This window comes from Limulus polyphemus, unplaced genomic scaffold, assembly GCF_000517525.1.
Source record: "Limulus polyphemus unplaced genomic scaffold, Limulus_polyphemus-2.1.2 Scaffold4562, whole genome shotgun sequence".
Taxonomy (NCBI): domain Eukaryota; kingdom Metazoa; phylum Arthropoda; class Merostomata; order Xiphosura; family Limulidae; genus Limulus; species Limulus polyphemus.
The window spans coordinates 45315-57461 of record NW_013670172.1 but is presented as its reverse complement, the minus strand read 5'-3'; the positions used below and the strand labels follow the sequence as shown (position 1 = coordinate 57461).

The window sequence follows — 12147 nt, the reverse complement described above, 5'->3', positions numbered from 1 at the left end:
CTAAACTATATTTTCTAATAGCAACAGGAAGATATTAATGTTCCTCTTTCCATCTAGACTGCAGAACCTCTAATGGTTTCCTAATGCAGGGGACAATTAAGTCCAGTCATGACAATGATAAATTCAGGAGCCAGCACTTATCTATTAATGTTTTATATTGACAAAATATGAAGAGTTTGATTAAGACTTAACATTACAATTATATTCTTCTGGTGTTTAGGAAGTACAAAAGATCAACATCAAAGCACTGCACTCATGCTACTTTATACTCGGTGGCCTATCATAAACTCGCAGTTCGCTAGCCGTAAAGGTTACTTTCCATGATCTATACTTAAAATTACATCCACATTTCTAAGTCTAAATATAGTTATGATGAAACAAGTACACTCACTGTAATACAACTTTATAAAATCATATGTATTGTATAAAATTATTGTTATTATCCATCTTTTTTTGTAATTATATTCATAATCTTATTTTTGTTAAGTAAGAATACTGATATTGTTCAAATTTACTGTAAAATCACTTACGTTGTTGTTGTTCTTCGAAAGGATTTGTTTTTTTATTGAAGTTGTCAACAGTTGTAAATATCTCACACATGGAAAAAAAAACTTGAGGTGTTGGAATGAGTTAATATTTAAAAAAAACAGCTGTTTATTAACTCAAAGGTAGTGGTAGTAGAATTGTAATGGTAAATGCTCAATAGATGAAGCTATACAATAACGGTGTGTACTACACCCGTGTGATATTACAACATACAAGGTTTGTCACTAAAAGTATTAGAAAATTATTGTAACTGGACTAAAATTCAAGAGATCATTCTTTACAAAATAGTAAAATCAATCTTCTTTTGTTTTTCTTGTATAATTTAAGTGACCAGAATATTTTTTGATAATCAAGTGTACAAAAAAAAACCATCAAAATTATAATAAACACAAAAACTGCTGATGTTTATTTATAAAAGAGCTGAAAGTACAACAGAAAAAAAACAACATATTGGTTCACTATACTTGATGGGGTTTTTCCCAGATGCTTTTAATTTCAAGCTATTGACAAGTTGTAGCAATTACAACAAGAATAAATGGTCAAATAAAGTCACAAAAACCTGCAGCCATAAAAAAAAAAAGTGTCCACATAATGTTCGTAAGTTGGATTCTTTAATGGAAATTTTGAAACCAACAAAGATAGATAAGACATAGAGGACTCTTAAACAGTTACTTTTATCTTTTTTTAATCTAGCTAACACTTGCACAATCTGCTTTAAATACAAAATACTAATAATTCGTGCTATCTACCCCACTTAAAACTTAACTGAATAATACTAATTATACATATTTTTCTAGTTTGTTTTGTAGTGGAGTTATATAGGTTGGATTAAATAAAGCAATTAAAAGATGTTACACAGAAGCTTGTCATTCAATCAGTTTGACTTCATATACAGAATATTTGTTACAACCGAATGTTAACAGTCTAGAGTCCTATATAAAAAAACTACTTCCCACCCACTGTTACAGAAACTATAAAAAATGAATAGCAGAAATTAACAGACTAAAATGTCTAATTTTATTTTAACTTCAACATTTTTTTCTCCAGCTGCTAGTCACACTAAATGATAGTTCCCATCAACTAGTTATCACAACTGTCATTTTTCTCATTAACAGGAGATTTGGATGGTGATCTCTCTGCCGAGTCCTTGATGATTTTTGATCGACTGGAACTATAAAAAAAAAAAAAACAAGGTTGTAAAATTCATTTACAAAAATCACATGCAGCAAAAAATATTCTATCTAAAATTGTACTACAAAGAAAGTGTTTCTCTTATTCAGTGCCGTCAAAATACCCTAGGGCCAGGGATTTCTTCCAGTAATATATGCTTCTCGACCCAGCTACTTTTTGCAAAGCAATCTCTAGATTTATACATTTAATAATGTCATCACTTATTTTCATTTAAACACAATCCTACTGCCTAGTTTGTGACGAATCAGCATTAGTATCCATTTATTCTGCATGCTATTTATAACAAATTCCTATCAGGGCAGTAGTCAGGATATTAATCAGTTTGTTTACCAAGACTGCTGTACATTTTTGACCGATAAGAGAACTGAAAGCTCACAAAATAGAGAAAAGTATGTATAATTCTACTTATAAATTACCTACGTTATGAATCTTAAAAAACAATATATTTATGTTATCAATCATCAGATTTCTCATATATATATACAAGTAATAAACATTTTATAAATACAAAATGATGTAGGGTTGGCAGTGGTAAAAAGAATGAAAGCAAGAATGTAGGGATGATACAGCTATATACAGATCATACCGATATGACTTTCAATATTAAAATTTAATGTTACAATGCAAAATGCACGAGTACAAAATGGTTACGAGGTTGGTCAATTTGACCGATTTTTTGTACCAAGTGTGTGTAATACTCAAGACATGTTTTGACTCAACTTGGTTTTCCTTGTACACAAGAACCAGGCTCTTAGTTACACTACATTGATACCTACTCTCACACGACCATGATATTACAATAAACAACTGCACACTAATAGTCAGGAATACATAACTTCCAACTGCAGTAATATTAACGTGTAACATTAAATTTTAATATTGAAAGTGATGTAAGGATGATCTATGTATAGCTGTATCATCCCTATATTCTTGTTTGCATTCTTTTTGGCACTGCCGTCCATACATCATTTTACATTTACAAAATGTTTGTTATTGTTTTGTGAAGTTTTCCTCTGAATGAAAGTTAGTGTATTCTATAAATGTATGTAATAAAATTTAATATTATGTGCATTGTTTTTTTTAACTCCTTCACTTCATACATAATACAGGGGTTGACTCCCTAAAGACACCGATTGTACAGTGTACAAAGCATTGAGTATCTATATGTTACAGACATCTAATGTTCATTTAGTATTGTCTGGTAATTCCTGTTTCACCCTGTAGTTAAGCTTTTTAAAGGAACAACAGATTTCTGTGAAAAAGCTAACTTCAAGTGGGTAACGATAACATCATTTACACTAGAATTGTGAATTACTACTAGATGGCCACTTTCTCGTTTTGAATGAATTTGATATTTTTGAGGGAATTTTACAATTGCTTCAGTATTTTAGTGTTTTAAAAGAATTTAAGAAATAAGTTATAACAATTTTCTTAGTTTTAAAGTGAACATATACATGATGAAATGGTATAAGTTAAAGTTGCCTGTATTACGAAATAACATCAAGAGCTAGGAAAGTACAGTTAGTTGGTTAAGTGGTGTTGAGAATCACGAGTTAAGAGTTATCAAAAAATGAAGCTACAACAGAGATGTTGAGAAAAATGCTAGCTATAAGTTTGACAGTGATAAGTTACTGATGCCAAGTTAGTAGTACAGTAAAGACTACTAAAAAGTTCATGATAACATCTCAAACCTGCACTTTGATGTAAGATCTGTTACTCCAGGCCAGTGTAGTAGTACAAGTAAAAAGGCAACCGGAGAACTCACCATCACAGTAACCAATTACTTGGGAGTTTTGGTTCTTGTTTTGGAATAGCCCGACAAGTTTCACAGATTGACCAATTAAGTGTTAGAACAACTTGCAGGTAGTTAGGTATATTATTTGGAAGGTCAAAACAATACAAAGAAAATATGGGTTAAAAACTCATGTCTGGAGTTCAAATCAGTTCTCTCCAGGAAGAATTGAGATTCTATCCAGATCAACTATGTTGTCAGTAATGAAACTATTTCTCTCTTAGTCAATTAATGTGAATTGGATAAACTCTAAAAAAAACATATAAAAACTAAGAAACTTGATGCTATGTATGAGTTATAAGTATTAGTGTTGTTAACCCACACGTATTTTTCTTTTATGAAGAGTTAATAAATAATTAAAGTGTATTCTATGTTAAGAAACTTAAATAAATTTGATGTATTGTTTTGAATATCAGTCTGAGGATCAGTTTCTTTAGTCTAACCGTAAATCTCCTCGAGTTAGTGACTTGTGAGCTTCACCTGCCACTGCAATCCTCAAATAACTAAATTTAGTGTAATCAACATTATAGTCAAAACTCCAATGACTAGCCCTAAGGGCACTGTCCATTACAGTTTCTTATCTTAATGATGGTTTCTTGCTTTGTTTTTGGGCTTGTTGGATAGAGAAACAAATGAAAGTGATTGGTAATCATCTTTAACATATTCTGACACTTAAAACATATTTCCAATAGCTACTTACCTTTCCCACCCAAAGCTATCTTGATCTTGGACTGCCCTCTAGGCATTGCTAAATTTTTTTACTAACAATGCTGTATACTCCATCAGTTTGCACCATTTGAGAACATGTGCTGATCATGTGACTACCATCCACCAATCATACTGTGCCATCTATATTAGCACATCTAACTCTCTCTACTATTCCAAAACAATCCTCACTTTCAAGAATTGGCAGATACAAACCAGAAACACAGGCATATCAGTGGGGAGGAAGGGTGGGAAGTGGGTGAGTATCAGAAATACATTTTCAGTGTAAGAAAATGTTAACTTCTGAAATGGTATTAACTCCTCTCACCCAGAGCTAGAATCCCATGTTGCAAAGGTGGAGGGGCCAGTGAATGCACATCAATATCCAATCAAGTGGAAAGTGACTGCACTGGAAAAACAGATGTACAAGAACATGAAAAGAAAACACACCTAAGGGGTATAGTACTACTTCTGGAACAGGTATGCTCTTTGCCCAGTAATTAACACAACCTAAATTACATGCACCAATGAGATATACAACACTGAATCAGTGCAAAAGTGTTGTATAACCATGTCTTGAAACAGCATGGCATTGACAAACACTTAAAGTCTAATGTGGAAGTGACAAGGAACCCGTATAGCCAAGGGTCGTGCTTTGGGTTACATCGGAGTACGTCAAGTGTGGTCCATCCAGTGAAAACACCTTACATAAGATATTGTGATCAACAAGTGTGGTCCTCCCAAGCTAAAAACATCCAGGGGAAGTGCCTTGGATAGGCAGATTATGAAACAAAATAAAATATATGTATGATTGTGATCAACAAGTGTGGTCCTCCCAAGCTAAAAAGATCCAGGGGAAGTGCCTTGGATAGGCAGATTATGAAACAAAATAAAATATATGTATGATTGTGATCAACAATTGTGGTCCTCCCAAGCTAAAAAGATCCAGGGGAAGTGCCTTGGATAGGCAGATTATGAAACAAAATAAAATATATGTATGATTGTGATTATAAGGGTCGTCATAACCACAAATTGTCAACATCATACTTCTTCCACATATGTAAAAGGTTGCAGTACCAAACATAATAAGAGTGAGCCATAGCATGGTGCCAGAGAAAAAAGAAATAACCATACGTGGCTGAAGGACCGTGAATTGTTTATGAAAAGGCCAAATGCGGTCTTCCTGGGCAATCAACACCACTTTTTCCATAAATTCTCTGTGGAAAATATATCAGTTTTAGTGTATATCTTAATTATCTCTATTAGATTATACCATTTATTTATTTACAAAACTTTGTAGTTTCTTTCTAAATATTTTTGTCCAAGATCTGCTAGGTCTGTTTAGTTATTGTTGTATGACAAATCCAGCAACATTCTACATCACATATGTTACTCTGTATACTTTCCTCACATTCTGTTCTCCTTATCAGCTCAATTTTTAATTATGTGTATTTATGTACAAAGTCCAAATGTTCTATATATATATTGTGGATTATTAGCCATTAGCTCGGAGGTCATACAAGCTAAATTTGGGGGGCAGTTACCACTTTTGGATGCAAAATTTTTGCCACCCAAATTCTAAAAATCATGTCATGAAAAAAAACCAGATATCAAAACAATAAAAACTGAAATAAAAAAATGCACACTTTGCTTAATTTTTTCCTTTCCATCACATCTCTTGGCATTTTATCTTATTCCAAAACCCAAATAAATATATCAATATTTACCTATTAGTTCCTTTGATTAAAATAATATATTAGTTTTTTTTTGTTTCAAGTGACCCCCTACAACCCCCAGCTCAAATTCTTGGCAAGTGTTTGCATAGTGAAAACTTGCTTCACTTGCACTCAATTACTGCTGCCCAAATTCATTTTCTATGTTACACTATTAGTAACTAAGCCTGATGAACAATATATGCCTGAAACAAGGCAAATAAAACAAGTTTTCCACATCTTTCTGCAGTGTGATAGTATGAAACTAATCCTACATTCTTCTAGTGTTTCAAATAAAACAAGTTTTCCACATCTTTCTGCAGTGTGATAATATGAAACTAATCCTAGATTCTTCTAGTGTTTCAAATTTCATATTATCACACTGCAGAAAGATGTGGAAAACTTGTTTTACTAGAAGAATCTAGGATTAGTTTCATATTATCACACTGCAGAAAGATGTGGAAAACTTGTTTTACTAGAAGAATCTAGGATTAGTTTCATATTATCACACTGCAGAAAGATGTGGAAAACTTGTTTTACTAATCCTAGACTCGTCTAGTGTTTCTTTTCACAACATCCTATTTTAACCATTTGATTATTTTAATGTATATCTCAGGATGCCCCCAACTATTTAACAACAAGGAATACAAAAAAGATAGAACATTTCACACTTTTTTTTAAATATAAAAACTCATACAGAATGAAAAAAAAAACACTTCTCAATTTATAATCTGGGGTTTACTCCTCACTCACCGGTTACGTGAGCCAGATCTGCTTCGGGATACACTACGCTTTCTGCTACCACTACGACTTCTGCTGGGTTTGGCTACTGGACTTCTGCTGCGTGATCTAGATCGACTGCGGCTTACCGAACGACCACGGGAGTGGCTTCTAGAACGTGTACGGCGAGAACGAGACCTAAAATACAATATTAAAGATCAAAGAATCTAAAAATTAATTCAGTAAAGAAATGGAAAACAAAATTAAATCTACACTGCTTACCTTTATTGCCTTTCTGGACAACGCATACATTTATTTAAACAAAGTTTCCTATCACTTACCAAAGGACTGGCTGTTTTTGGGAAGAACAAATTACTCATTTTCCAAAGACTGATGTTCTATACTTACAGAACTCTGTAATTTGTGTTTATTTTTCTTTAGATAACTAATTCAAATGTAACTTTGAAAGTAGATAAAAATACAATACCTTAAACATTTACATCATTTGTAACTTTAGTCAAACAACACAATCTACATCTTCCAATAATTATAAAATATTTAAAGACAAAATTACATACATAAAGTCCAAAAACTATTAATTCAGTAATCAATTTTCCTGCCATAACCTTATGAATTAAATAAAGCTCTGACAAGAGTAAAACAACATGGTTTCAAACCACAATTTCACACTACTAAAAGGTGTAGGACAAACTAATGTCTTGAGGTTACCACATCTACACTTAAGCATATCTAATGCAAATATGGAAACAAAAAAAGCCAGTAATTACAAATGTAAGTTACGGAGACTCCATGATCCATAAACTACCAATCGATCAACATGTCGATCAAGTAAGATATTTTTGCTTGAACAATACGTTGTTTTAAGGTTACAAGTGCTATTAGCTTCAGTAATGACATGCACAACGATACCATGAAGATTCTATTCAGAGCACTATATTCCAATGGAGGTTTTCCACCTTCTAGTATAACTTATCTGTGTTTAATTCAGAGGATGATTTTATATTTGTCCCAGAAGTCTGGACCCATAGAGAAAATAGACAATATATTCTTAAAGTTAAACAAAACACATTTCTAATGTTAGTCGTACATATTTCAGGAAAGATGGTACAGTATACCAAGAACTGATATGTGTCAATGGAATGCAATTTGAATAAATAAATTGTATATTTTTACCTGTGGGTCCAGATTTCTGGAACACCCTGTATATTCACTGATAAATTTAAATTTTCAGTGGTTTAGGGTCCTCCAAGTCTACATAATTTTGTCATTATTACATCTGTTTTTCTCCAAACAAAACTTAAGTATATGACAGAAGTATAAAGTTTTCAACCAATATTCAACAATTTGATTTATAGGTTATTTTTATTAAATAATCAAGTAACTGGTTGATTTGTCATGAATTATAGGGAGTATATATATATATTTTCTCTATTATAATCAAACTTGAACTGCCATGATTGTAGATAGGTACTAAACCAATTAGGCTAACTCAAGATGTAGATTTATAATGCTATTACATAGTGCTAATTACATGCCCAGGTTCAAACCTGGCTGGCAATTCATACAAGATAACACATTACAACTATTTGTTAGTTTCAAGATCTAAAAGGAAGACAGCATCTCCTTACCTTGGATTGTATTTAAAGAAAGAGCACTGAACAAATGAAACTACAGTTTGTGTGTGAGGTATACCTTAGGTATCTGTAGAACTAGGACTGAACAACATATCAGTTTTATTTATGCTTAGCAATCCTCACATATATAAGTAGTGTAGATAAGGTTGTTCAAGCCCACAACATCTCATATCTAAAACTAGCATTCTCCATTTGAAGCCAGTTGTTCCTTATAACAAAAATGTATATTAAAAATACAAAAACAAAGAAACAGTAAGTTCAAACACATTCCTACAACAGAACCATAGGGAATAACAAGTAAAATATGTATCCTTAGCTTAACATTCCATCCCACGCAACATGAAATGTTTAAATTAAATATTACAACTAGTAATCAAGAGAAAAACTAATATAAATTCATCCAAGGAATCATCTTAATACCCTTCTAATTACATTTTATTCTTCCCATGTAATAGTTTTGTCTCTCTCTTGTGAATCACACCCAATACACACACAGGTTTTATCTCTACAGCATTAGCTCATATATTCTAATCCTAATGAACCAATCATCAATATACGAGAGGTCAATTTTTATTGCAACTTACAACCTTACCTTTTGTTTTTTTATATTACCAACACATCAAACATGATGCTTATCTGCTTATCCTGACTCATGCATATCTAAGCATCATTATTTTTATACCTCAAAGTTCAAAAGTATTCAGCAAAAATCTTTGCATCTCTAACTCAGAAAAAAAAAGTGAGAGGATACTAAAAACCTTTTATATTATTGAAACACAGAGAAAAAGAAATGTATTATTACGTACAAGGCCAACACCATTAATACTAATAAGTGGGATTGCAGTTAGAATGATTAAAAGCAGAACTTTACTGATGATGTATTTCTCAACAGCAACTCAAAATCTCGCATGTAAACCAAGTGATACATGAAGTACCAGTAAACCTACCTCTACAAGTGTAAGAGTTTATTGATCGTGATAAATCTGGAGTTGTTCGAAGTGGAGAGAGAAATGTTAAGAGCAATAAAATTCATAAGCAGTTTCATCTAGTAAACTTGTGTTGTTGACTTCTGGTTCTTAAAGTAGCACAAGTGAAGAACATCCAAACCAAGTGAGTTCACAACAAGTGAAGAACATCCAAACCAATAGAGTTCACAAGGCAGAAAATTCAACCTTAGAAAGTTGATTGGTTAGACCAGAGTGGTGCAGCACCTTTTTCAATGAACTGGAATGAAAGCATTCCTGATAAGGCATTACAAAACTTGAAAGATACTAGTGCTGTAATGATTCATTGATGTTCACTGGTCAACAGTTCAATCAAGTTTGTGCTGTAGTTTGGTTTCAGTTTCCTTTTTTCTGAATGTCATTTTATTTTATACGAAAACAAATGCTTTAAATAAAATAAATTACAAATTTACTATTCCACGCAAATGTGTGAACAGTATGAAACAATTCTAAATATAGATTTCATTATTTTCAATAACTTGGCTTGGAAATTCTGTTCGTCATGAATACAGCACATTAAGTTATTCAATAAACAGCAAACCAAACTATCATATGCTGTGTCAACAACAGGTGGCTCATGAAGTGTAATAATAGAGGAAGCACTTTCCTCATACAAATCAGCTGTTTGGAAATATTTGGGGTTTGAAGTTTTGGATCAAAACAGAGGAAGAAAAACTGATTAGATTTAAAACCTGTACAATTTGTAAAGTGGAGGCCAGTTATAAACAGGAACATCAAACATGGCCACACACCTGAGAAGAAAACATGGTATTGAATTACCAAAAATGAAGACAATTTAAGGTAAAGTCTTACCAGCTTCACTTTCTGTAAGCACCAAATGGTACAGTGTTATTCAGCCAAAACTCCAGGAACACTTAAAATGAAATTAAACCCAAACAGTCCAAGGGCAAATGAGATAAGAGCTGCAGGACTCTTTATGATTAAGGATAAGGGATCATTTTAAGTGGTAGATAGTCCTGGCTTTAGGACTACATACATAAGGATTTGGAACCAAGATACGAGATCCCTTCTAAGAACCACTTTAGTAAAGTAGTAATTCCAGAGCTGTAACAAAAGGAAAAGAACAAGCTTGACACTGAAATGAAAGGTGTTTCTTCTATTGCCCCCTCATCATATTATACTTGAGCTTCTTCAGGACAAACTGATTCAGGTGGAATTCTAGTTTGAGATGTTGTCTCTTTACTTGGAACGACAATCTGCAATTTTTACAACATTTATAGAGAAAGAAATCCTAAAAAGTAAGAAAGATATGTCAAAAGATCTATCCATTAAAGAGGATGTTGTGAAAGTTTTGAAACCTTTTAAAACTGTTATAACAACCTTTTATGATGAATAAATGCCAACAGTTTCCATGATACATCCACTGACAGAGATAACTTACAATAGCAGAGACTAATTCATTGCTTATCAGGTCACTCAAAAAATTCCATTAAAGATGGCTTAGTGCTAAGATAATTTGTTAAATATAACTTCTGTACTTCCACTTCTAAGTTTATTAATTATTCACTGAAATTTGATGTGACTACTTCAATATTAAACTTAAACTTTATATGCTGAACTTATTGAACTCAACCCATTTAAAAATGTTGTTTAAAATTGATATACAAGTATGATAAATATGATCTACAAAACCATATTTTAGTAATAATTTTACCCATTTCTTTCTGGTATACAAAGCGTGGCATATATCAAGACTTAGAACTGTACCCCACATTGATGCAGCCCAGAAATTACATGTCCCTAACAATGAAGACTGGATTCTAACATGAAGCACTAGAGAAAGATAACAGAAATCATCAGCGAGGTATAGTCAAGATAATAGTGAGGTCAATTTAGATTCATTTAACAACATAGATGATTAGATATATGTATAATAATATTTATATTATGAAAAATAGTTTGTTTTGTTTTGAATTTTGTACAAAGCTACACGGGGAATATCTGCGCTAGCCATCCCTAATTTAGCAGTGAAAGACTAGAGGGAAGGCAGCTAGTCATCAACACTTACTGTCAACTCTCAGGCTACTCTTTTGCCAACGAATAGTGGGATTGACCATCACTTTATAACGTTCCCACAGTTGAAAGGGTGAGCATGCTTGGAACTCGCGACCCTCAGATTGCGAGTCAAGCTCCCTAACCACCTGGCCATGCTAGGCCCTCATAATTATGATACAGTATGCTATCATGCACTCGTAACTGACTATACAAATACCAGAAATTCTGCTAGTCAGTATTAAATTTGTCATTTTGTGACAGTCTTACTTGACTTGCATGCTAAGTAGAACCCAAACTACACTGGCTGGGTACTTTACTTGGACCTATACTTAATAACAGGTTGGGCCACCTTATACAAGAGTAACAGACATGCCTTAATGTGACACAGAATCCACAAGGTGCTACAAGATGTCCTGAGGGAGTATAACTTATTTATTCATTAATACTATACGCAATTCATAGAATGAGGAAAGCAGAAGATTCTGATGGAAAATGTATCTTTCAAGCTCATCATACAGATGCTCATTGGGCTAATAATTTACCATCGAATAGTGGGATTGACCGTCACATTATAACGACCCCATGGAGCATGTTTGGTGGGACAGGGATTCGAACCCATTACGATAAACAGTTTAAACAAAATGGTACACATTGTAGTTTCCATTACTTTTACATACTGTAGTTTCAACTTGAAAAAATAAAACAAAATGGCATAAAATCTGCAAATAGTATCCAGTGCTCTAGGTATATTATAAAGTATCCAGTGCTCTAGGTATATTATAAAGTATCCAGTGCTCTAGGTATAT

General features: G+C 32.8%; 1 protein-coding gene across 1 annotated transcript in view; it reads right to left on the bottom strand.

Annotated features, from left to right (window-relative positions):
* Positions 1 to 923: 923 nt before the first annotated feature.
* Positions 924 to 12147, bottom strand: part of LOC106471351 (serine/arginine-rich splicing factor 3-like) — a 39510-nt gene continuing 28286 nt past the window's right edge. The window contains exons 4-5 of the mRNA XM_013931951.2: positions 6700 to 6864; positions 924 to 1717 (exon numbers count right to left, since the gene is read on the bottom strand). Of these exons, the coding sequence (XP_013787405.1) occupies positions 1627 to 1717; positions 6700 to 6864 (256 nt within the window). The 3' untranslated portion in view covers positions 924 to 1626. The remainder of the gene's footprint in view (positions 1718 to 6699; positions 6865 to 12147) is intronic.